A 25597-nucleotide genomic window follows, 5' to 3' on the forward strand; every position below is an offset into this window, starting at 1 on the left:
CGGAAAACTGGTCACCTCAGCTACATTAGGTCCTTTAAAAGCAAACACAAATCAGTGAATCATTTTAATCAAATTTAATTTAGATTATACACTTTCACATAAAATCTAATTTAGTTGGAATTACTCGGTCATGACTTGTCTGCTCCCCACAGGACAAGGTTAAAGAGATTACATTTGGGTTCATGTCAGCAGCATCTGCTAGTTAGCCCTCTGAATGCTGATTTAATGACAGAGGTTATGCTTAGTCTCTTGGAAAGACTTCTGGTTTAGGCAGGTGCTTGAGAGATGTTATTAATTTAGTGTGATACAAGGATTGATGTTATCATATTTGGAAAACTCTTGTATCATTATTTTCATGTGTATAAAATACCCTGATGTTTTTGTTTACATCTGTTTAGCAGCGTTTGAGGGTTTCCCTCTAATATGTCTTTAATATACTGCATTAGAGAGGTAGAACATTCCCGTTAAAGAAAGAACAGCTTTTTTAATATGAACAATTATATTGGGGCTTGTGTATAAGAGGCAGCAAGTGAGCATTAAGCTACAACATGAATTTACACAGAACTAGAAGGTACCAATTGTACATGTAGGCAATGCCTTACTGTCTCTCACCTGTGGAAAACCTATACCTACAGGCAGATCATTCACAGAGAGCACCTTGCTCGCTAGCCCACTTGCTCTGCAAACAGAACTTTTATTCCTGTGTGTTCAGCTATTCAGAGCCAGATTCTAGCCCCTGTGATACATAGCACTGAGTTTTTACACTGAAATGAATAGGATGCATTGCAGTTAGTTACTAACTGATGAAAAAAACATCTGAGTTCAGCCTTTGGTGTTGAATGTAGTGAGGGCAAGTTCTATCCTGATGGAGCAGCTACTTCACGGCAAAAAGAGGCAGTGGTCACTATTTCTACTTCTTCAGCCCTGTTGCAGAACATAAGAAGTTCAAAATAATTCTGAAAACCTGTTGCTCAGTACCTCTCTCTGAACCAGAAAATTTACAATAGCATTATAAATTACTAGGGTTGCCAAAGATATGTCCATGATTCTCCATACAGAAATTGGAGCACAGACACCAAATGCAGTGTGCCTAAGACACGCTTGCTCAGGTATCTGCTGCCCCTCTGACCTAACTGCTGGATGTGCAGAAATCAGAGGCAAAGAGGCTAACGCCACAAATTCTTCCTGGATAGAATTTCCACAAGGAAAGAAAGAACAGACTGAGAAACTCTGGACATATGTAACCTTAACTGATTCCCTAACCCAGCAGGTAAACAGTGGACTTAAATGGACTTAACTGCCCTAAACTATGTCCCTGCCTATCCAGGAGCCTTTCATCCTAACGTAGTTTTCTTCCACATATAGAAAAGATGAGCCAGGAATTCATTTGGGGTAAATCAGCGCCATTTCACTGAAATCAGTAAGAGTTGCATCAATTTTAGATATGCTGCATGTTTTCTGCTGGTTTTTGAAGCGCTGTTTATGGTTCTCCAGAAGGAAAAAAGTACTGAAACTATTAATCCCCAAAGTTCTGATAAAGAATTTTGAATAACAATTGAAATTCATTATAAAATTTTACTATTTCAATGCGTAATTTCCCTGGTGGAGGGGCTTAAAACTCTCTCTGTAATTACCATAACAGCATAAGGGTCGAGCCATTAAAATAATCTCTGGCAATTCTGTGTGATTCATGTTATTTATGAAGAATGCTGCAGACACAATGTTCTTTGCTACACCATCTGTTTTCTGTATGTCTCTCTACCCTTTCTTTTCCCCTATGTATAAATGGTCAATTCTTATATATGTACTAGAAGAATGTACATCTCCAAAATTAATAAATCCACTCCGAAGAAATACCATTTACATATGACATCCATAATCATATCAAAGAAAACTGGACAAAATGGAGAAAAATGGGGACATACCTTATTACAATTACCTTCTATTCGAGCATATTTTTCTTATTAGCAGTGCAGACAAAAGGCAGCCCTCCTATTTTATTTTAAATGAGCCTGATAGAAGCATCTCATCCACTTCATTTTCATATAAAATTGCACTGTGGAGCCTGATCTTCCTGCCTTTACTCAGGCAAAATACCTACTGCTGTCCCTGGAAACAATGTCTATGTAAAGATTACAGGGTTAGGACCTGGTATTTACACTTTTGCCCTGGCTAACCACTGTTATTCATTCTGTGTTGCATGCGGGGTTCCCAAATCATCTTTTAAAGAGGGAAACATGTAAATGATATACTGAACTTGGTCAGCCTTTGATAACGACAAATATAAGCACACAGTGATTTCATTTAGAAATGGCATGGTTCTGTAGCAGTTGTGACAAGGTACAGACATGTTAAGCTTCTGTGAATATATTTCCTAAGATGGTACTGGTTTTGAAATACCAAATACTTCTTGCATCCAAATTACCTATTTGAGTTTACAAAAGTTTTACATTCACAAAATATGGAAGAGGAGATACTAAAGTTTTCTGCCAGTGTCCTACAGATATGCAGGCAAACCTTTGGCTGGTTGAAATTTGTGAAGCACCAGCAAGGACAATAGAACCGTGCTGTTTCACATAGCTCATAAGTATGGCCAGGGACAGATGATAACAAGAATTCCTGATTCTGATGAAATTAGGTGAGTCTGAATCTGAAGAAACATTCACAAATATGCTACACAAACGTTGTGTAGCTAACACAGCTATCTAGCTGATTACCTGTATGGAAACAAATTCCAAACTTAGTTATGTTTGTGTAAATCCTGCTACAAATGTACATCATTTACAGCATATTCCTGCTACCCAAGTGAAATCCAAAGAGACAAAACAGAAATAAAGTGAAACATAGTCAAACTGTACAATATTGCATTCTAAATTAAATCTTATGCATTGAAAAATAGATTTTGACACATTCTATATTTGAGGCATAAATTTCAATGTTGGAGCAGTATGAAGAAAGGAGTGCAATAAAAAATAAAAACAAAATGCTGACCCTAACAGTGCCAAAAATCATCAGAGTTCATACTGAGGTCTGAACTTCCTGATTTGAACCTCCTTCTGCTAAATTATCAAAATAAACACACAGTCTAATCCAAAATACAGTACAGGCACCAAAAAACTCCTGCTTAGTTCAAGCTTGTGAAAGAAAGATAAATAGCATTGCCACTTACCAAAATAAGTATTTTTAGAAAACTGGAAAAATGTGCTGAGTTTAATTACCCCTTTTAATTAGCTCACTAGATAGCCATTTAATTCCTGTGATTATAGAACAATCAGAGCCTTTCGCATACTGTTTCTGTCAGAATCCTTCAGATACAGAAAAACAATTTTTCCTGCTATTGCAGTAATTTTTATTTATAGACTATTTCTAATGCAAATATTGGCCTAAAATCAAGTGCTAAGGAAGCTGACTGATTTGGCAATGGAGATAGAGTAGGAATGTAAAGGATTAGAGTGCTTAATGTACTGGAAAGAAGTTTATCAATACTGACAATTCTCACAGTGCTTAATCAAACATTTAAGACAAGTGGAGAAGCAGACAGTAAAGACTTTGGTGCTTTTGAACAATAAAAGCAAACAAACTGTCTTGTTAGAGCATGTCAATTTATGGTGGAATAAAGAAACACCTATAATTTAGTTACTCTTTTCATATAGATAACTAGTGGCTTTATGTAGCTAGCTGAAGTATACTGACTTTAAAATGACTGTAAGTAACTCCTGAGGAAAATGAAGTATAACTTTTGTCCTTTTTTAAATCGAATTTTACTGTTAAGCTTCACTTACAGCTTGATGACTGTTAAGGAGGATTTTTTTTTTCCTTAAAGGCAATTTATTAATCGATTTTTTAAAATCAACACATAATAACAGACATAAGGGTCTGATCCTTAAGTAACACATCTTGTGTTTACCTTACCAGAGCTTGAGTCTGTGCTAGAGACAGGACCAGGACCAGAGCTGGGAGACAAGTGCTACTTTTTATGTCTCTGCAGGGTTAATTTGGGAAAGAGGTACATAGACCTGAATTGCCTGGGCTAGATCTTCTCAAATAACAAGTCTGCAGATGCCCTACTTGAAATTTCACCGTTGATTCAGGATATCTAGAATCCTATCTTAAAGGCCTGACTTAAATCCTACTGTAGTTTTGAGTAATATTCTTCATGAAAATCTGGATCCAATTCAAAGAGAAAATAGATTCCAGTTTCTGGTTGGATTTCAGTGGTAATGAGATAAGGGCAAGGTAACTCAGCAGTAGTCATACTGTATCAGTCATTGGATTTACACTCATATCAGAATGCTCTTAATCTGGCACTTGGTATCCTGATATCAGAACTAATGATCAGTAAATATTTTTAAGAAAACAGGTGCTGTAAGACCAGGAATGTTAAATTCCCATGCGACAGAGCAATAGGAATATGCTACAGGCTATGTAAGCAGAGAGAAAGGGAAGTTCCTTCCTCGAGATAATCTTAGCAGCAAACTGAATAATAAAAATTAGAGATGACTGCATATTAAACTACTCGTAATATGACACCTACTACAATAACATATTTGCCATCCAGTAACTTAGTTAAATTTAACTCTCAGAAAAAGAGTAGAGTAGGAAGCTGAGCTGTGTTAGCTAAAAACCAGAAAATGCAATAAAAGATGTTCAGTTCAAGACTGAAATTAATTAGGAAGCAGTAAGCAATTGAAAAGCAGTAAGAATTCAAGATGGCATTTTTATTCACTTTTTCAGAACTGAGTGAGTATAATTCCAATTATCTTGAATTCCTTTATGTAATCTGCTACTACAAGCTAATATCCTGTGCTTACTACCTCCCCACATTGCCTGAAGTTCATGGAAGCTGTGTGTCAAATTCCCCAAAAACACTTCTGGCATTTTAACTTAATTTGTATCTATTAGTCTTTAACTACGTAAAACATGCAAGCATTACTAGTTTTCAGATTTGTTACTGTTTGCTGCTTGATCTCAATTAGCACTCAAAAATCTTGCTTGGCAAGAGGCTATGCTCCTGTTTAGTTCATGTGTTTTTTCAACAAAACTGGATGATGCTATTCCAAACATAATTGTTCTGATGCTATTGATTTTGACTACATGAGAAATGTCCTAAAATAGAATATTTTCTCTCTAAGAGAAACAACAGCAAAAAAGATAGTTTACCTAACATACAAGATTAAATTCTTCATCTAGGCAGAATGCATATTTGAACTTTCTTGATATTGCTATCAAACTTTACAGATATACATCATACCCCATTTGTTCATCAATAGTATGTAAGGTGGTAGTAAGCTGTAGCCTGATTTCAATAATTTAAAAAATCTAGTATACATTTTGGCAACCTAGTGATAGTTGTGTTTACACCAACTCTTCCAGTTTAGAATGTAATATGACTTTAGGCATGTTACAGTTGGACCTTGTAGGTCTGGTACTCAAAACTTAAAACTGCCCTGGCTACATAATGAATATGCAGATGTGAGCTTAATTTGTGTGTCTGTTTACCATTATCACACATGCAAATAGACAACTACCTTGTTGGCCATTCACACCTCCTAATACCCCATACGCATCGCAATCATGGTAATTTCACATGCAGATTATAAGTGCTGTTGCATGTCTTGAAGACTGAAAAATCCCAGGTAGTGGTTATATCACTTTGGTATTTACAATAAAATGGTTTTACCTTATTATGTGTTTTCCTGTTCTTGTTCAGCCACTTATGTTTTTTTATAGTAATTTATCTGGTCTCCACTTACATGGACACCACTAGTTTTTTAGAAAGAAGCTATTGCACAAAATATTGCACCTATTGCACTAGTCTATTAGCTGGAGTAAAATCACTAAACAGATTCCTGTTAAAAAGAATTCATACCAAGCAAGTGAAAACATGCTGTGTGCAACCTTTTTTCTAATTTTTTTTTTTTTTAATTTTCATGTTATGGAGTCCTATTCTTCGTAGGGAATATGCAGATGGAGACGTCTATTAATTCAACCAGTTCTAATCAGTCAGTTGATGCCACTTGTAAAATCATACCATCTATGTTCACCTCAGTGAATGAAATAATCATTCTTCTATCCATTTTATAAAGATGGAGTAAAGGGACTACTTACCTGTTTTCTAAAAAAAGCAGTAGGTTGTATTTTCTTATGCTGTAAGTTGTAGGTGTAGTAAAGTCAGTGGTATAATGACATTGTAAATTTTACATCAATAGTATCCTGAAGACCTTATTGTCTATAATTTGGTCTATCATGTTTGTCTTTAACTACCTTTTCCCCAGAAACACAGCAGAGAATAATTCAAAACAGAGAGTCTTCTCAAACTTGTCCTACTCCTATGTCTCAAACTTTAGAAATGGTAATGCAAAGTGACTTGTTTGCAGAACAAATTACTGGGAAAGACTGATAATTGTATATATTACCTTAACTCTAGGTGAAAAAAATGACAGAACAAAATACGTTCTGCTGTTAATAAGTTAGGGTCTATGCTGTATAGTGCCTAGCCTGCAACTTCACTATTGTTTAAGTGGGAATACTGATTCTGTCTCAGACAACTACCACATAAGCAAAATAGAAAGAGATTTTTCAGTTTTGTCTTGTTCTTGCTCTAAGTTGCTCAGTGATTGTGTCTATCAACGTGAGTGCGTGTGTACATACATATTTGTCCTACCTGTAATATTTTTATCAATCTGTAAACAGTAGAATTTTGGGGGCATGACAAACATAACACGAAAAGCTAAACAGTATTGGTCACACTAACAGTCAGTGTAATCAGAGTCTATATTTGATCAATGTGTTACAAGTAGCTGTTATCATCATCCTTCAGATATTACATGACCTTGAGATATATAAACTGTAATCGTCATGGTTCTTAAACCTCTTATTGAGCAAACATGCATAATCTGGCCTGATGCCATGAGAATAACTAAAAATTGTAATTCAGAAAATCCCTCTCATTTTGCAAGTATGTAGCTGACAAATGGCAGGCGTGTGATTAGTGTAACCATTTCAGCTTTCTTCTAGCCAATAAGCCCAGGGTCAGGTATTTTTTCAGGTCTATAAATAAATAGTTCATGTTGCTAGTTGTCTAATTAGCTCAATGGAAAATACATCAAATGCATAGTGGTAGCAAGGCCAGATTCTGATAAATGACACAAAAAATTTGAATGCTACTTTATATTGTAGCAACAACTTTTCTGATATAATTCTGAATGTGGAAATGTTGCTTTTTTATGTGCGATGTTAACATGGAATAAGGAGAAATTTTTTAGCATTTTTTTTCAACTCAAAAGTCCTCTATTTCATTGTAAATATAATGGTATGAACAGAAATGAGACTTGTTTACCCACACTTTCCTGGCAATTTAACTGAGAGGGCTCTTTATGTGCAGAAGCGCTATGTACAGTCCCCTTGCCACATTCAGTTCATGATGACTGAGTTATAATTGCAAGTTACTGAAGAGTTAATGATACAAAAATGAGTACAGAGTAAGAGAACCAACGATTTCCAGCTCAGTGTACATAAGCCAGCAACACCTACTGGGTAGTAGTTATTTTCTTTTGTAACCCTCTGGGATCAGACCCAAAGACCTAGAGATAAAGGGTTTTCTTCTGACTAGTTCATGTCCTCTGTGCCATCTTGTCCTTTTTTGAGCAGGAAGTTAGCATGTGTCAGCAAACAGTGGAACTTGGCTTTGGTCTTAATCTTCAAGCAAGGTTTTTTTAAGTAGGAACAGCACAAGTATCAATCCTGTGTAAATCCAGCAGGTCTCACATCAGCCTTCAATCTGGAAGTGTGCAGGTTTCCCTAAACCTTAAAAATATGTAGTTGGTTCAAGCTCATGTCTTTACTTGATTAATCCACAGTTACGGTGTAACAGTTATCAATGGAAAATGATTAGTCTGGGAAGCTTGATTGTTGCTTAATTCTGATTGTGCATTTTCCTGCTATACAACAGCACAGACATTTTTTCTCTGTAGTTCTTATTTCCTCAGACACTTAAAATTAAGGAAATCCAAAGGAATAATAACACTGTAAATTTAAATATGCTCTATGGCTCATGATTAGTTTTGAATAGGAAAAATAGTAACATTTTTCCCTTATGTGACGATGTTCTACCTGGTAGCTGTGCCTCCTGTGCCAGCACTCAAGAAGCACCTGACCGCTGCGGGAAGGGCAGAGTGCCCTCTCCTGGGTTAGGAAATCATCCCGTGAACCAGACAGCGCAGGGCCCACGGCACCTTTGCTAAGGAGGGACGTGTGATTACTATTCCCGTTTATGCTGGTAGCTGAAGGTGTAGGTTTTCTGTGTTTCAGTAGACATCCTAGCTGTGAGCCAAGACCCTCTGTCTTATTTGTGTCTTGCATGAGCTTAAAAAACAAAATGTTTTTTGCAGACTTACTCTTACTCTTAAGAAAGTTTCATCTTTTTTTGCTATAATTACAGTAATAGAATATTTTCCATGCCACTCTAGTCACTCCCCACCTCATTCAAAACATGTTCTTTACATATTACTGAACCAGGTTACAAATATGTAGAGATTTAGATGGGATTGATAACATTTTCTCCATTCTCTGGATTCTTTTGTCCTGGTGTTTCATTTGGACTGTTCCCAGTGAGTTACAAAACATAGATCTGACTGTTCCTTTTCAATTAGTTCAGGTTTGCTTTGAGTCCTTTTCAGCTTGTAATATTTATGGCCATGATCAATTACAGATACACAAGATGATCAAGCCCTAGGCTGATCTGATCTAGCCCAAGAGATCTGATTACACGTATTTCCTATGTCTTTCAGAAAGTTTTCACGCATTACTATTATGCCCATTGTCTGAATCTCTTGTCTGTAAATAGAGCTAGTACTTCCTTACCTCACATGGAATGCTGTCAAGTAAAAACTGCGCTGATTATTGTAATATATTCAAATACCATGATAGGAAGAGCCATAAAAGCATCAAAATAGACCCTGCAGTTTATTTTATTTTATGGAATCTGGAGAATGGAAGAATAATGTCCTCATTTTTATATAAAGACTGTATATGAATGTTGTAATGCTTTGTGTGAATTAGTTGCCATTCTTCATGCAGTTTAGCTTGACTGAACGTGCAATGAGAAGTAGGATCACTGTTGATAAGAACAGTCTTTTTTTTTCATGCAACGCGAAGGCACAACTACTTCCCACTACTTTTCCATTAGCTTTACTGGGAGCCGTTGGTGTGCAAATAGTGCAGGCTTGAGTCTTTATGGAGTTTGTTTATAGAAACTGGCAATCAGATACAGAAATCAAGTCTGCATTAGCACTGATTAAAATCATAAATATCAAGTGTTTTCTTATCAATCTACAATTATTTTTCAGCTCCAGTCCAAATATCCTCTAATAAATAAATAGGACTGGACAATCCTATGGATTAAACAAACTCTGTACAATATACTTCCAAATGCCAGTCCTAACACTTCACTGGACATCCTTTAGATATGCCTTGATTGTGAAGTCTTCAGATTAAGTTAAATCATCGAAGCCAAGTATGACAGTTTTGTGAGATTACACTATTTTCCAAAGGGTCATGGAATCCTTTTCAAAAAGAAGCTGAACTTTATATTGATGGGCTATATTGCAAAAGTGTGAATGGGGTTGGCAGGAAGACAGTGACAGCTGACAACAAGAAAAGATAGCAAAAGGGAAACGAACCATGCCACAGAGGACATAAACTGCCTTATAGACTGCATGATCTTCAACCCGGCTTCCCTTCTCTGCCACTAAATGGTTCCTTTTGAAACCTTTTCCCCTTGTAGCTTCTCCTCCATCACACAGCACCCTCTTCCTCACAGGGTTCTTCAGGTAGTAGCCTCAGGACTGCATACTCTTCCCTTCCATGCCACACTCATTGAGTACCCTTTTGTTTTCTTCTGCCAGAATAAAGTTGTGTTTGGTGGGGTTTTTTTTCTCATTTCTAACACGATGAGGGTCCTGTGACCCTCGCCTACATTCAGACCCAATGTCTAATCCACCTGGAAACACCTTACACTCCTGTACCTCATCACTGTCCCATGGAGCAAGGAGCACTATCTCCCAGTAATTACCCTGCACATGTTCCTGATAGGTCCAGAGGAGGGTATCTAGTGGAACCAAAACGGCCTCTCAGCCAAGGAGAACTGGGTTTTGATCAGATTCTTTGGATGAGAAAGGTGATGGGTGCACCAGCAGCAAGATCTACCATGTCCCTCTAGGTGCACACTGTGTGACTGGTCCACCTGTTTCAAAAATGGCCTTGAAATACCTATTTCACAAGTCCTTAACTTCTGTATCATTGTGTAAGTAAGTTCTTTCCCTGCAAGCACCAACTGTACCTGTCCTACTAGGAGAAGAGGTGTTATCTACAGAGTCAATGAAAAGCTTGACCGCTGACATAGATAACAGGAACTTTGAGCACATGCTCCATTGTTCATAGCCCGAAGCAGTCATTGCATCTGTAAGTAGTAGTAATAGAGAATTCTGATGGTGGTTAGTCATGAGTCTTTGCACAGTTCAGCAAGACTGGGAATTGAGCAGTTCTTGGGAGATACCTTCAAAATCAGGTAATTGATTTGAGCTATTATAGAAATGGAGGATGAGTGCTGAATATTAATTTAAATGGTAGAGTTATTTGTGACTCATGCTCAGGTCAGAAACTTGTTTGTGCCATGAAAATAGTCCATATAATAACTGATTCTTCAGTGAGCTCCATTTCTGTTATTTAACATCTATTGTATACATAGATGCAAATATTTGCTTTACAAAAGGCTGTGGAGCACATATAGCCCTCATTTATCAATGTATTTTAGGAGAAAAAAAAAAACAAAACACCAGAAAGGATCTTGAGATCTAGTGAGTTGCTGTCATGGCCAGCCATGTCTTCTCCATGTTGGACTGGGAAGGCTAAAGGAATTGAAACCTCTCCCTGCTAACACTGGGCATGTATTGATGTCTTTTTTAGATCCGATCATGTCCAACCCCACTCAAACTGTTTGATCTAGTTTTCAAAGCTCTTTAGGTTCCCTACTTCTCTATTCTTAGTAGAGCTTTGCCCCAAAACCTGATTGCCCTGACACTTCAACAATTTTAGGTGAGATTTTCAGATTTTGAGAGTCAAGGTCAGTTTAGATTCACTTGTTCTCCTGCAGACAGTTCTTTACCCCCTGCTTGTTTACAGGGACTGAAGATACTATCAGAAGTAAAACGTCCCTGTGAGGTCTGGACTGAGAATTGCAGCACCAATACTGGGTTTTCCCAAGTTCTTCATCTCCTTGCTGAGGCAGATCTTTATGTAGGTTTTGTCTTGTGAATTGCAGAAGTCTCAAGGACGTTTGAGCTGCCTATTTGCAAGGAGGGAAGTTTTCCCCACTAGCTAGTATGGGTAACTTTTCTCAGACAAATTAATTTCAAATAAAATGAAATTTTAATTAAGATCTTACAAAACAAATGGAAGTTTTGTCCCAGTAAAAAGTGAGGCAGAGACTTGCATTAATTTTAATCTTCTAACTACTCTCAAGCAGGGAGATTACTTCAAATACTGACATTAGTGACTCCAATTTGTGAGTTAGGAGATCATTCTTAACAGATTAAACTATTTCTTTTTGTTTATTCCTATATATCACAAGGCCAAAGCAGGAGTGAAGGGGGATACAGACACTGAATAAAAAGCTGTCATTCATATTTCATATTAAAATCACTTCTAGGTAGAACACAGATGTGATTTCGTTTTCTGAACAAGGAAAGTAATTTCTTATTGAACACTTTACTTGTTTGAGGGTGAAAACAATAATTATAAGACAACTTACCACAGCAAAATCAATTCATATATATTTGATCACACCTTTGAATTAGCCGTGTAGCCTTATTTCTAAACAAATAGTACAGTAGGGAGACAAAGAGAAAGAGAAAAATAAAGAGAAAGGAGAAAGAATGAAAGACAAATAAATAAATACATAAATAGGAAGAATGAAAAAATAAAGGAAGGGTGGAATCTCTGTGATTTTATGTTATTTGTTAAAGAGATCTCTATAGTCCAGCTGAGTCAATATGAGAACAGGACTTGTTTATGGTAAAGCTTTGTGGCTATTATATGTTCAAACCATCACTGAAATATTATTTCAATTACACTATATTGCATGGCTAATAACAAATTATCACCTACTTGTTACACCTAATCATAAAAGTATGGCTAGAGAGAAATGGTGGAGGAAGAAAGGTGTGCTTTTATGATTGTGTCTTAGATTCATAAGAAAACTTACATTACTTTTATATTCAGGAGAAATAACAACAGTCAAAAATAATGTCCAAACAAAATCATTTGAAAGAGAACCCATATTTTAAAGTTATTAAGCAAGAAGTTAATTTTAAGTTTTAAAATTAAGAGCATGATTTCTAAAACAACTGAGATGTACAAGTTGAGAGTAATGTGGGGAGAACATGCCTGAAATAATCTCTCAGTCCTGAGTATAACGAAAGAGCATTCATTTCAATTCAGAAGAACCGGAGTTAGTTCTTTACTATAGTCAAAAGACAGCAGAGTGTTATTCAGCATTTTGTTTTCCTCAAGTACTTCACTCTTTTTTTGTTGTTGTTTTCTCTGAAAAATGAACACAAGAATGAGGTGCATGTGCAAAATACATTATTTGATGTGCGGTGGCAACATCCAACTACTTAACTTAAAGTTTCTCATGTTTTATTAGTTCCTTTACTGAATACAGTCCATCTTGATTGCTTGATTGACCTAGAGGATGCTACACTGGATACTCTGGGTATTATAAAATATATAATATTAGTTAACTGATTATAATAAAAACAAAGGAAAATGGGAAGACTGCCTGCCTGCCCTATCTTGGGCTTTTTTGGTGCAACAGAGTTTATACTCCCCCTGTGTTTTTCCACTTTCCTTATATGAAATGAACAGCTGTAATTGAAAAGCAAGAAGCTCCATGGTTTATAGAAATAGGTGTTGTTAAGAGCCTTAGCCATCTAATTTTCTTCCTATTGCAGGGCAGGCTTCCTATTGTCTGTCCTTTAGAGCTAATTTCTTTTCTGATCAAAAGGCCCACATCATTGAAAAGGTAGTAATGACTATTCATTTGCTTGAAACCTCCATTCTGCAGCCTGCAAAGCTTTATTTAGAAACTGCTATTTCTTTCTAAAAGGAAAACCTCATTTGTGTCCTCTATAATGTCAATTAAAGTAGAATATATTTTAATTATTTATCCTGGAGAGAAACCTTTCAGGATCTCAATTTGCTGTGCCAGTGATACAGGCTGTACTTTGAAACAATATGTTCCTTCAAAATTGTATGGCAGAGAGTAGGAATAAGGTGTGTTTTGATTTTAATTTGCCGCTAATGAATAGTTTATTTGCAGCTAATTAGCAAGTTAGAGTTTTACAATTAATGTCTGATTTCTAATCTAACTCGCAAAAGGGAGCCTAGCCGTCATTACCAGCAAATAAGGTGGGTTACCGGATCTGTATAGAAAACATTGTAGGAAAGATTCGCGAACTTTTAAATGGGCAAAACAGAGATGATTGGGTTTGGGGTTTTCTGAAGAAGGAGAGCAGCGACGTCTCAGTTGTCACCAGCGCCAGGGAAAGAGTCATTAAAGCACGGCAACAAGTAAGCGGGGGGGGGGCGGCGGGTTCCCGGCCCGGGGAGGCCCCTCGCCCTGCGGCAGCCGCTGCGGGCGGCCCGGGACGCGGGGGACAGGGCGTGTCTTTGCGGGACGCCCCCCCAGCCCCACGCGAGCCCGCATTTCGCGCGCAGGCGGTGCCCGCGGCAGCCGGGTCTCTCCAGCAGGAGCACGCTGCGGGCAGGGCTGCTCCCCCCGCGCCCCCTCCCCACGCGTGTCCCCGGGCCACGCTTCGGCGGGGGGGGGGGGCTCCTTCCACCCCAGCGCCGTCCCGCACGGGGCTGCGTCCCCGGGCCGCGGCGGCAGAAGGGGACGGCGGGGCCGCCGGGGGCGCAGGGCTGCTCTGCCGGGGGCGAGGGGGGGGCGGCAGGGGCAGCCCCGCTGCCTCGGGCACCGGCGGAGGGGTCAGGGGAGACCGGGAAAGGAGAGCGCTAGGAAACGCCCGGTGCGGTGTCCTCCGCTGCGCGGGGGCGGGAAGAATAAACCGTGCGGGAGCGGAGGCGTTAGAAGGGTAGAACCAGGGAACCGCTTCGGTTGGAAGAGACCCTTAGGATGGTCGAGTCCAACCGCAACCCTGACGCCGCCAAACCATGTCCCTAAGCGCTACAGCTACACGTCTTTTAAACATCTCCAGGGATGGTGACTCCACCACTTCCCCGGGCAGCCTGTGCCAGAGCTTGACAACCCTTTCCTTTCTCTTGGGGCACTGTACAGTTGGTACTGCAACAGCGGAGGGAAGTTGCAGAAAGTTCCCATTACCGTCTCTTCTCTCGGGAAGGAGACTCCTGCCCGGCTCGGCACAGACTGCCCGGCAGCAGCCGGTGCGGCGGGCAGCGGTGGTCTCCTTAGCAGCACTTTTCCTGCTCGTTTTTTCCTCGGTATTTTCGCGTGAAAACACGAGCTCAGTCTATCGTTTCTTCGGGGCTCCGCAGCGAGCCCTGGCGAGCTGTCCTGTGCTGGTGGTCCCCTCTACAACTCTGTTAATTAGTAACTTGGAGATGGAGAGAGTTCTTTATTAGCCATGCCGCCCCGCTCCCCCCCCCCATCCCTCTGCTCCCGCTGAAGCCAACCCCATGAGGCGATTGCCAGGAGGAGCTGTTTGTCAGAGGCTAATAAACAAATTCCTCGCGAGCACCTGAATGAACGAGGGCCAGGAACAACCCAATTAAGAAACGGAGCTACTGGTTGTTTTTTGTGGCGGTGGAAACAATCCGGGCTCGAAAAGGGTCTATTCAGCGGGCGCTCCGAGAGGTCTGTTTGCTGCCCGCTATTGTTGTCAGAAGCCAAATAAAAGTTCAGCTGGGGGGAAAAGTGATGAAAAACAACATTCGCCGCTGCCTCCTGAATGCACTGGGAGGCTCGGTTCAAAGGAATCGATCTGTACCCAAACGACGCTTCCCGGGTTTTACCCACGCACTTAAGATTTTTGTTCCTAAATGTTGCTGGTTTTAATGATGTCATCAAAAGTATCCCTTGCTTTCCCGCTTATGTGAGCAGCAGGGACAACTGTAGTCTCTAGTGCAGCATCGATACCCACGCGGCGAGGTACTGGGCAAGTCACAGAAAGGCGTCGGAGCTCGTTTGTCGGAACTAATGATTTGTTCTCCCTCTCGCTGGGCTGGAAGGTCGGTCCAGCCATGTCAGCCCCGCAGCGAGGCGGGCAGCCTCGCAGGCGATCTCGAGCTGGGTTTTTTTGGGAGGGTGGGGTTTTTTTTGACGTGACACTGTTAGATGGGGAATAAAATATCCCCTAACGACTTTGCGCTGCAGAACCAGCCTGAAGTGATCCATTTAGCAGCCACGTTACCACGCTGGAAATTTCTGGGGGAGGACGTGGATTCGAGCCTAAAACGGGGCTCAAACAGAAAAGCACGTGAACTTTTATCTTAAGCATCGCTAAAAGCCTGGGCATTTTCGGACGATCATCTTAGCGAGCGTCAGGAGTGTCCAAACGAAAGGGGCGCCCGGCTCCCTTGTCTGGGCAAGTTTTGAGGACAAGCCCTCGCTGATCTCGGTTGGGAGTTAGGCTGGGGACCAGGGGGGGTGTTTTAATAATAGGATTAAACGGGGCCGGTTTGGTGCATAGCGTTATTCTTTAAAAGCCAGCGATCCTCCCTGACACGGTTCCAAGATTCCCCCAAGCTCTGCTGGAGCTGCAATTAACATATATTAATGGCTGTTGCTTATTAAGCGCTGATTGCGTAAGAAGCAGACGGTCCCTTTCAGATGTCCCTTTTCAATCGTGGGGTTTCTTTCGCGTTCAAGTTGAATTGTGCTGTAAATTCCTGATTTCGCCTCACGCTCTTTTGTCACCAAAAAGAAGAAGAAAAAAAAAAAAAAAGTGGGCTTCTCTGCCTTTGACAACTTGTATTTACACGATCCCAAGTGTTCCCCGACCCCCACCAGACACACGGGGCTCTCCGACCCCGGACGGCTTCTCCCCCAGCCCCGACCGCTGCCGGGGAGTGAATTTAAGAAAATGGCTCCAGGCATGAGGCTCCACTCCTTCCCCCCGCCCCCGTTTATTGCGCTAGCTGGGTCCTCTCCTGCCTTCTGCCCCTTCCGTACGTTACAGCAGCTCCGCAGCTCTGTCCCCTTTCCCGGGCCACGGGACGGGCAGTACCGAGGAGCAGGCGGAGGCTCGAATCCGCTTGTGGCTCCCAAGGGGGTGGCGGGATCGGACCTTTTAAAGCGCTCTGCAGGTAACTTCGGGCAGCAGCAGTTGGTGTAGCGGGGCTTTCCTGGCTTCCTCCTCTCCCCCACCCCGCCTCCCCCGGCGATCTGTGGGTTTCGGTCCAGGGGAGGGAGAAGCAACTACTTCTCCTCCCTCCGGCCCCGCTTGCGTTTGCGGGAGCGGTGGGGTGCCGGCGCTGGAGGTAGCTCCGCGCCTCCCTTCCCTGCCCCGTGCTTTGCTTCCCACCCTCTCGCCCCGCACCAGTGGGCCCTTCCCCAGCCGCAGCCCCGGCCCCTCCGGGGGGGCACCCGGCCGCAGGTGCCGCCGTGCAGCCGGGGGATGCGCGGCGGGGAGGAGCCGGGCCCCGGCTGCCCTGCTGCTGCTGCTGCTGCTGCTGCTGCTGCTGCTGGCGGAGAGCTGGGAGCGGCGACAGCGGCCGGCTGCCCCGGCGAGCTCCGCGCCCCGGTGCGCAGCGCCCGCGGGGCCGGGCGGGGAGGAGGCGGGGGGTGTCACCCGCCGGGCGGGGAAATAGGGCGCCGAGGTGAAGCACCGGGCCGGGCCAGGGACTCCGCCGGAGCCTGGGAGAGGAGCCGGCTTCTGGCTCTCCTCCCGGGTGCTGAAATGGCTCAAGACATCCTGCCGAGAGTTTCCTCTGCGCACCCATCAGTAACGCCGAGGCAGAGGGGTTCGAGCAGCGCGTCCCTGCTCACCACTTCTTTGGAAATAGAAATCAGCCCAATTCTTAAGCGTTCCTCAGAACCTGTGCGGCACGGAAACCCTAGTGCAGTGGGAGCGTTACAGGGACCACACGAATCTCTACTTACTTTTTTGATTCAGTCAGGTTCAGTTCCTCTGCAGGGAGATTAGCGATGTTTCAAGAACAATGTTGTCTTGCTTTGAAATAATATGGATCTTAAAGTTAAATAGCGTGGCCTTTGGGAAAAAATTATGTAATTGGAGTCTCAGGCAGCGCAACGACAAATTGAAAGACAAAGTAAGGGTCTGAAACAACGTTGTAATGTTTATTTAAACATGGAAGGAAACAGCGTTCACAGGGCTTTCAGCATGTCCTCTAATTCCGTGTACCGCCTCATTTTTCGTTGCATGCAAGTGTGTTCCTCCAACAAACGTTTATATAAAGTCATTTCAAAGAATTGTTAGGATATATATCAATCAATCTGCTTTCCAGCCGAGCCCAGCCCGACTTAAACCTCGACTGGAGCGGTCAAAGTATTTGGAGGGGTTTGAGGTTAATTACAGCTGTGTGAAGCTTTTCCAATATGTTCCAAAAGTTACCAGTGAACTACGCCCGAAGTCTGCTTTCTAGTGTGATGCCGCCTGAAACAACACCTTCCGCTGTCACCCTGTCCTCTCGGGCTGCAAAATTTTCACTTCACACAAGAACACAGCAGCGGCAAACCAAACAACAACAAAGGCAAAAAGCCGACTACACCACAGCTCGTCGCAAGTGTGATTTATTTCTTTTCCCCTTCGACTCTGTTCAACAGATGATTTTTGTCCAAAAAGAAATCCGCACAAAACGAGTGACGCCTTAAACGGCTAAATCACAGTAGCGCTCAGACCCACTCAAATAAAAATCCCACCACCACACCGTGCTGTTCCCAGAGCACCACCAGTGCCGTTTTAAGCCCGCTCGTTTGGCTCCCGCGACCGCGGGCAGCGCTGAGCGGGGCTGCGCGGTGCCGGGCGGAGCGGTCCAGTCCCCCGCCCCGGCTGCAGCCTTCCCGGCCCGGCCCGGCCCGGAGCACCCTCCCCGGCGTCCGCAGTGCAGCGGGCTCGGGGCTGACGGCACCGGCCTGGGCTGTGCCTCCGGGTCCAGCCTGAAGCCCTGACTGGAGGTGTCCTCTCCCCCGGCACCGATTTACCGTCGTCATCCTCGCGGTCTTCTCTTTGGGGCACCACCGACGGCTGCCAAGCCGGGGGAGCATCCCTCCTCGCCGGGCCCCCCGAGGGACGCGATGCCCAGACACGTCCCTGCCTCAAGCCCCCCGACCCTGCCCAGCGCCCCCGGGGCAGTTTGCTCAGAGCTACACCGGCGGAACCGGCGGTGCTGCCCACCTCCTCCGGCACCGGGGCTCTCCCAGCGCGGCTCCGAGCAGACTGCGGGCTCCGTTCGCCTCTCGTCCCCCAGCGCGCCCCGGCCGGGAGACCCGTCCGGCTTCCCCAGACGGAGCTGGAGCTGAGCGCGGGGGGAGAACGAGGAAGAGCCGGGACAGAGCAGCGCGCCCCATCTCTTCCCCGGCCCCGCAGCGGCAGGGCGAGGCAGGCTGGGCAGCTCTGTGCCCGCGGTGCTTTCAAGGAGCTGCCAGCCCTCTCCGTGCAGGTGCGGGTGTCCGTGCCTCTGGGGAAGGAGGGAAGGGAGGGAGGAAAGATGGAAGGGGAAGGGGAGGGGAGGGAAGGGACGGAAAGGGAAGCCCGTGATTGACAGCTCCAGCGAGCTCCGCTCCACTCGCACACCCTCTGCCAAAGTTTTCTTTCACGCGGAGGGAACTTCGCTGTTGCCATGAAACTCGGGGGTTTTGCAAGCTCCGTCCCCTCCCCCCACCCACCCTCTCTGGGGCAGCCGACTGGAAAAACTCAAGTGGCAACGGGGTGGGCGTAGGTGGGGACGGCCGGGAGCGCCCTGCCGGCAGCCAGCCCGGCCCCGCTCGCAGCCGCGCCGCCGCCTCCCCCGGCGTGCTGCCGCGGGGCAGCCCCTCTCCCGCCGGGACGGAGCCCCCGGCGGCCATGCCCGGTGCCCGCAGGGCAGTGGGGGTTCTCCCCCAGGGGAGGGCTCAGAAGTGGAAGAGTTTAGTCCTCGTCCCCCCCCCGCCTCCATCGGCTCCGGGGGCGGGGGGGGACGTCCGCGCGGCACGGGCTCGCTCCGTCTCCAGGCAGCTTCTCCGGGCTTGGCACAAGGCTGCGCGTCCACCCGGGAGCCCCAAGTATCTTTGTGCCCGGCGAACGCACGGCTCCCGCTTGCGGCGCGGCACAGCGCTCCGCCCCGCTCGCTCCTCCCCGCGTTCCCGGAGGGCAGCCCCGGCCCGCCCGGCGCCCGGGCCCGCTCCTTCCCCCGCGGCGCAGCCGGCAAGCTGCGGAGCCCCAGCGGCTTCTCCGCCCGGCGCGGCCCCAGCTCTGCTCCGTCCCGCCGCTCGGGCCGCCAGCCCGGAGCCGGGGGCAGGCGCAGGGCCCGGGGGGCTGCGGGGGGGGGGGGGGGGGCGGGAGGCGGGGGCGGGGGGGGGGTGTCCGGCACCAGCAGCCCCGAAACGGCAACTTTTTGGCTCCCCCCAGCCGGTCAGTTACCGGCGTCGGGGCTGTCGGGAACCGCTCGCTGATTGGCTGCCGCCCGCTCATTTATAGCCCGTCAATCAAATACCCCCGGGATTGGTGTGCGCATCGCTCGGCGCTGCCCGCGGGAAGCGCTCCGCACCGCTCCGCAGACGCGGCCGCCGCGCCGCAGCAGCAGCACCACCGCTTCGGCGAGCGGCGCCTCCGCCCGCCAGGCAGAAAAACTTCCTCCTCCTTCAGCAGCCGCCCAGGCAGGTTTTTCCCCTCTGTTTTTTTTATTTTTTTTTGTTTTTTTTTTTAACTTCCTCTCCCCGGTCTGGTGCCCGCCTGCCCGCCACCCTGGCGCACCTCTTGCCGGCTCCGGCCATGTACAGCATGCTGGAGACTGAGATCAAGACGCCGCAGCCCACGCCGGGCAGCGCCGGGGGCAACCCCGCTCCGGGCAGCAACGGCAAAGGCGGCGGAGGCGGCGGGGCCGGCAACGGAGCGGGAGCCGGCTCGGACCAGGACCGGGTGAAGCGCCCCATGAACGCCTTCATGGTGTGGTCGCGGGGCCAGCGGCGGAAGATGGCCCAGGAGAACCCCAAGATGCACAACTCGGAGATCAGCAAGCGCCTCGGGGCCGACTGGAAGCTGCTGAGCGACGCCGAGAAGCGGCCCTTCATCGACGAGGCCAAGCGGCTGCGGGCCGTGCACATGAAGGAGTATCCGGATTACAAATACCGGCCCCGAAGGAAGACCAAGACCTTGCTGAAGAAGGACAAATACTCGCTGCCCGGCAATCTGCTGGCCCCAGGGGGGGGCAACGCGGTGAGCAGCCCCGTCGGGGTGGGGCAGAGGATTGACACTTACGCCCACATGAACGGCTGGACCAACGGGGCTTACTCACTGATGCAAGACCAGCTGGGCTACAGCCAGCACCCGGGCATGAACAGCCCCCAGCTGCAGCAGATGCACCGCTACGACATGACGGGCCTGCAGTACAGCCCCATGATGTCCACGGCGCAGACCTACATGAACGCCGCCTCCACCTACAGCATGTCCCCCGCCGCCTACGGCCAGCAGCCCTCCACGGCCATGAGCCTGGGCTCCATGGGCTCGGTGGTGAAATCCGAGCCCAGCTCGCCGCCTCCGGCCATCACTTCCCACTCGCAGAGGGCCTGCCTGGGAGACCTGCGGGATATGATCAGCATGTACCTGCCCCCGGGGGGGGATGCCACAGACCCTTCCGCCCTGCAGGGCAGCAGGTTACACAGCGTCCACCAGCACTACCAGAGTGCCGGGACTGGCGTGAATGGTACCGTACCACTAACTCACATATAAACTTGGCTGCTCCGGACGGCTCCCCGTCTTAATCCCTAACCCCACCACCGCTCCCTGACTCCACCGGGACGTGCGGCAGTGTTGCTCGGCTTAGCAGACTTAATACTAACTTTGGAGAAATTTTAAAAAGGAAATCCGTTAGTTGTGTCCTTTTTTTTTTTTTGTAAAAAAAAAAAAAAATTTGAGCAAGCTGTTATTTTAATAGAGCACAACTCCTGCCTCCTAGAAGCTGCTGTGAAGTTTTCAAACCACGGCAACTTCTTTCCTGGTTTCTGCTAGGTTGGGCACTGTTTTGTTCGCTTAAAAGTTTTTAAAAGACCTTGCATCTTCCAGTTTGATTTCTAGTGTTGCAATGACATAAAAAAAAAAAAAACCGGCGGGCTTTTGTTTTTAAACTCGGTTGTTCACATTATCGTTGTGGTTTCTTAAGTGTTTTGTTCTTCCCACCTTACCGAGCCTCGCTTGGTTTCTATCCACAATCTGTAGCTTTGACGACTTTTTAACTTTAGGGTTTTGTTCTTTAAAAAAGGGGGAGGTGGGAGAGAGCTGTGCGGGTCGCAAACGCATTTCTTTTATTTATAGTAAGTTGTGTGTCTTGGTTTTTCTTAAGCTGTAAACTTATGTAAATTGGTTTGTGAATTTTACTGTGAACCATGTTTTGACATATCAGATGAAGAAACGTTTTAGTTTTGTTTACCGGATTTCTTCCAAAAAAAAAAAAAGTCATCGAAATACTCCTTCCCTCTCCCTGTCCCTAGTCCTCGTTTGCTTCCTTCTTCCAGACGAAGAGAGATCAATAAATTTTATATCGGGCACGTCGGCAGTCTCCGGGCGGTTTGTGCGGGGGCGGGCGCGCAGCCGGTGCCTCGGCGGCGGCGGGAGCCCGGAGCGGGGGCAGCGCGGTCCCGCCCGGGGCTCCCCGCAACAGCCGCGGTCACCCCGCCCGGCCCAGGAGCCCGGGGGCCGCCATCCCGTTTCGGCCGGGTTTCTGCGCCTGCCGCGCTGTGGTGTATTTTGGGGGGGTGGGGAGGAGTGCCCCTTCGAGTTGATTTTCTTCTAGAGAAAAGCGGGACCTGGGCCGGGAAAGCGTCTCTGTGCTACTGAAGCTGCTGCTGCTCTCCGAGCCGCCCGCCACTTGTTGCCTCTCTGCCCGGCTGGTTTCCCTCGGTCGACGGGGAGGGAAAGGGGTTACACGCGTGTGCCTCCGCTGTTTTTTTTGTTTTGGTTTGTTTTTTTTTTCCTGGAGGATTTGCCTAGAAACCTGAGCTCATCTGAAATATTTACAAAAGTAAAACCCGTTGGGGAACTCTTGATTAGACTCTATTAAAAATGAATGGTTACAGGAGTCCCCAGAGGAAATAAATAATTCAATCTTTTCAGTACGTTTGACGAGTGTGTTTTTAGTCTGGACAACTTTTCTTTGCCTTTTTTTTGTTCTTGTTCTCTTTTTTTAGGCGTCTGCGTTATTCCTGGCTGTAGTTCTGTGGGCGCCGCCGAACAGCCCCGAGCTGCAGCCCCCCGCGGAGCCCCGGGGCCGCCGGCCGAGCGGGAGACCGCTTATCCCTCCTTCTGCTCGGCGACAAAAGCCGCGTTGCCGGCCGACCCCCCAAGCGTGCCCTCGGCTCCTGCCGGCTCCGCGGGCCGGGCTCCGAGCTCGCCGAGGCGGGCGGCCGCTCGGCGGCCCGAGCACCCTCGCAGGCGGTCAGTGCGTTTCGCGGCGCGGCCCCCCTCGAGGCTCTGCCTCCCGTTTGCTTCCACTACCCCTTTCGCCGTTTGTCTTCCTTCGGAAGGAGAGGGAACGGGAGGGTGCTTTTGTCGTTGGCTTTGGTTAAAGGGGCCCGCTCCGCTCGCCCCTTAGGAGCGGCGGCTTCGGGGGGACCCCGCGCCCCTCCGCTGCCCGCCTGCGGCGCCCGGGACCTGCCGGGGGCGGGGGGAGCCGCTTTCCCTTCCCCGCTGCTTCCCGCCGGCCGGGCCGGCCCCCCCCGCGCTGCCTCCCGGGCCGGCAGCAGGGATGGCCCGGCAGCCGCGCCGGCCTTGCGGAGGCTCCGCCGGGCAGCACGTCCAGCTTCGGGCCGGGCCTTCCCGCGGCTCTTCCGAGAGGAAAAGCGACGCTCTGCAAACCGCACCGAGAGCCGCCTTCTGTGGTGCGGAGTGCCTGGCTCCTGGCCGCCCGGGGAAGGGGGAGAGCCGGGGGGGGCAGCTGCTGCAGGTCCTCGACCCGGGGAGAGACCCCGGGCCAGGCACGCTGCCCTCTGCCCGGGCAAGCCCCTGGGGTCGCCCACCCTCTGGTCCCTGTCATAAGCCCCTGGCACCGCACACGCTCCCCTCTGCTCAGGAACAGCCGTGCCAGAACTGGGGGTAATCACTTTGCAAATGAGAATACCCTCAGCTCGGCTCCCTCCATAACGTTTCTGGTGAAATCTGGCAAACCTGCGGCAGAAAGAACTGCTTTCTCCAGTTGGCGCTGCTACCTTTTGGGTAGGAGTGTGCCTGTTACTAGCTCTGTGAGGAGAAGCAGCCCCATAACCCGGAGTTCTGAGAGAGGGTGATGAGATCAGTGGTGTTGGTACGGTACATGGAGATACGCGTGGGGGGCAGCGGCAGGTCCCCTTCCACGTCAGCTGGGGGTCAAGCTGCTCCCCAGTGCTCTCCAGAACAGGCAGTGCCAGGAGAGCCTGGGAGGGGAAGCGCGATGATCCTCTTCCCTGAAATCGGTCTCCCTCAGCCTTCCCTGAAACAGGTCTCCTTCAGCCTTCCCTGAAACAGGTCTCCCTCAGCCTTCCCTGACAGGCCTGAGAGGCAAGTCTGACAAAAGTGAGGGCTCCTGAGCAGGTGAGCTGCTGCCAGCACTGGAATTGTATTTGCTATCCTCAGAGCCGAATTGCAGCTACATTGTTATAAGTAGTTGTTCCCTTCGTTTTGAGTTCTCTGGAAGTGGATCCTCTGCCATGAAAAGGGAAAAACACTGTTCTTCAAAGGTTTGCAGTATTTTTAAGTTCAAGTTATCTTCCTCGTCTGCTGTAAGTCAGGGCCTAAGGAGAGTTTGTGAGCAAGTCCCTGAGGGCTCACAGAGAGATGCCTCTATAAACTACCTTGTTCTTGCTGAAAGCTCATCACAGTGGTTTGGCTTGTGGATGCTTTTCCTGAGCTATTGATTTTCAGATGCCCAGACAAAATCCTCCACAGTTTTCAGCTTCCTGGGGCTGAACTTTATCCTGAAGTTCCTAAGTTGTGGGGCAGAGCATGGGGAAAGGGTTGTAAACAGGCACACACCACTGGATGGGGGAGAGACCCATTGCAAGTCAGAAGCAATGGACCCAGCCTTGTGCATAAGTGTAAGTACAGATACAGCCTCTTCTTTCCTGAACATGAGTGTATTTTCCATCACAGAGCCGACAGCATAGAGGAAGACATTGCCTGAAAGACAACTTTTTTTCAAAGAGCACTGTTACATCCTTTGCTTGGACTCAAGAAATTTGCCTTGAGAACAAAGGCAGAAACATGTTCTCTTTAGAATTAATGAAGGTATGTTTTATTTGTACCGAGCTTCGTTTTTTAAATTTTCAGTTTATTCTGGACATAGACATACATCCTGCATGCATTAAATCTAAATGCCTTTTGAGCAATGCCCATGTGGGATTTCATACTCCTGCTTTTGTGGGAGGGATCAGAATCGAGCCATTAACATTCTCGGGGAGAGCAGGTGAAGTTACAAATAGTTATGTACGAGACATGTTGGCTCTGTGGAAGATGTGTCTGCACAGGATCCTTTGCTCCAGAAATCCACAGCACTTTGCAGGATAGGACTGTAAGTGAAATGCTAAATTGTTGTATGTGCAAAATCATTAGCAACTCTTTGCACAGTTAAAAAAACTACAGCCTTATTCAGAACACCTAGAATAGATCGAGTGCATCCATTATCCTTAGAAAGACTGAACATTGGCTGTGGAGAGGTTAATAATGTTAGCATTTAAGTGTAATGACAATATTTAGGCTTTTGCGTTAACACTTTTTTGAATGGAAGAGTGGAAGATCACACTTGATGCGACTGTTAGTCTGTCAAAAAACAGCGTATTGGGTTACACTTTCATGGTTCTTTCCTATGCTAAAGAGCTGCAGGGTTAATTTATTTCAACAAAAATTGGTAAGTGAAAATATTTTAAATTAAAATTTTGAGGCTGTCTGGTTGGGGAGTAAATTCTAATACTTAGCAGAGGAATCTGATTGTGAGTATTTTAAGAATATTTTTTAAACCATACATTTTTGTATTTCTGTTCTTTTTTGTGCTATAAGAGGAGATGAATACTAAATTCAGTAAAAGGCATATGATTAGCATAAACACTTTATGAAAGCATTTATAAATCAGTGCTTGACCCTATCAAACATGAGACTAAGAAAAATACTTTTCAGGAAAATTAGAAAGATAGGGACTTGTCTATCTTCTGATGTTAATGGAAAGAATTATTTCATAGGAATGAATACAGCAGAGGAGGTGAAATTAGGTGATGTTCAGGACTGCAATGTTGCTCCTGTTCCCAATGCCTGCAAAAGTGAGAAGTTTGATATGGCTTCTTTTCTACTGGTATAGACCTTGATTCTACATTTGTTGTAGTCAAGTCCAGTTAATTTACATGGCGCAGATTCAGATTACTTCTATGGTAAACCTGGAG

General features: G+C 46.6%; 1 protein-coding gene across 1 annotated transcript; it reads left to right on the top strand.

The window, feature by feature from the left end:
- Window positions 1–19841: 19841 nt before the first annotated feature.
- Window positions 19842–22306, top strand: LOC104314109 (transcription factor SOX-3-like). Its single transcript, XM_009913418.2, has one exon. It carries the CDS (start codon window positions 19971–19973, stop codon window positions 20925–20927), a length of 957 nt encoding a protein of 318 aa, XP_009911720.2. The 5' UTR covers window positions 19842–19970; the 3' UTR covers window positions 20928–22306.
- The last annotated feature ends 3291 nt before the right edge of the window (window positions 22307–25597 follow it).

This window comes from Haliaeetus albicilla, chromosome 23 (genome assembly GCF_947461875.1).
Source record: "Haliaeetus albicilla chromosome 23, bHalAlb1.1, whole genome shotgun sequence".
In the NCBI taxonomy this organism is placed as follows: Eukaryota; Metazoa; Chordata; class Aves; order Accipitriformes; family Accipitridae; genus Haliaeetus; species Haliaeetus albicilla.

Coding starts and splice junctions, on each gene's coding strand:
- LOC104314109 (XM_009913418.2), top strand. CDS start 19,971: ATGTACAGCATGCTGGAGACTGAGATCAAGACGCCGCAGCCCACGCCG.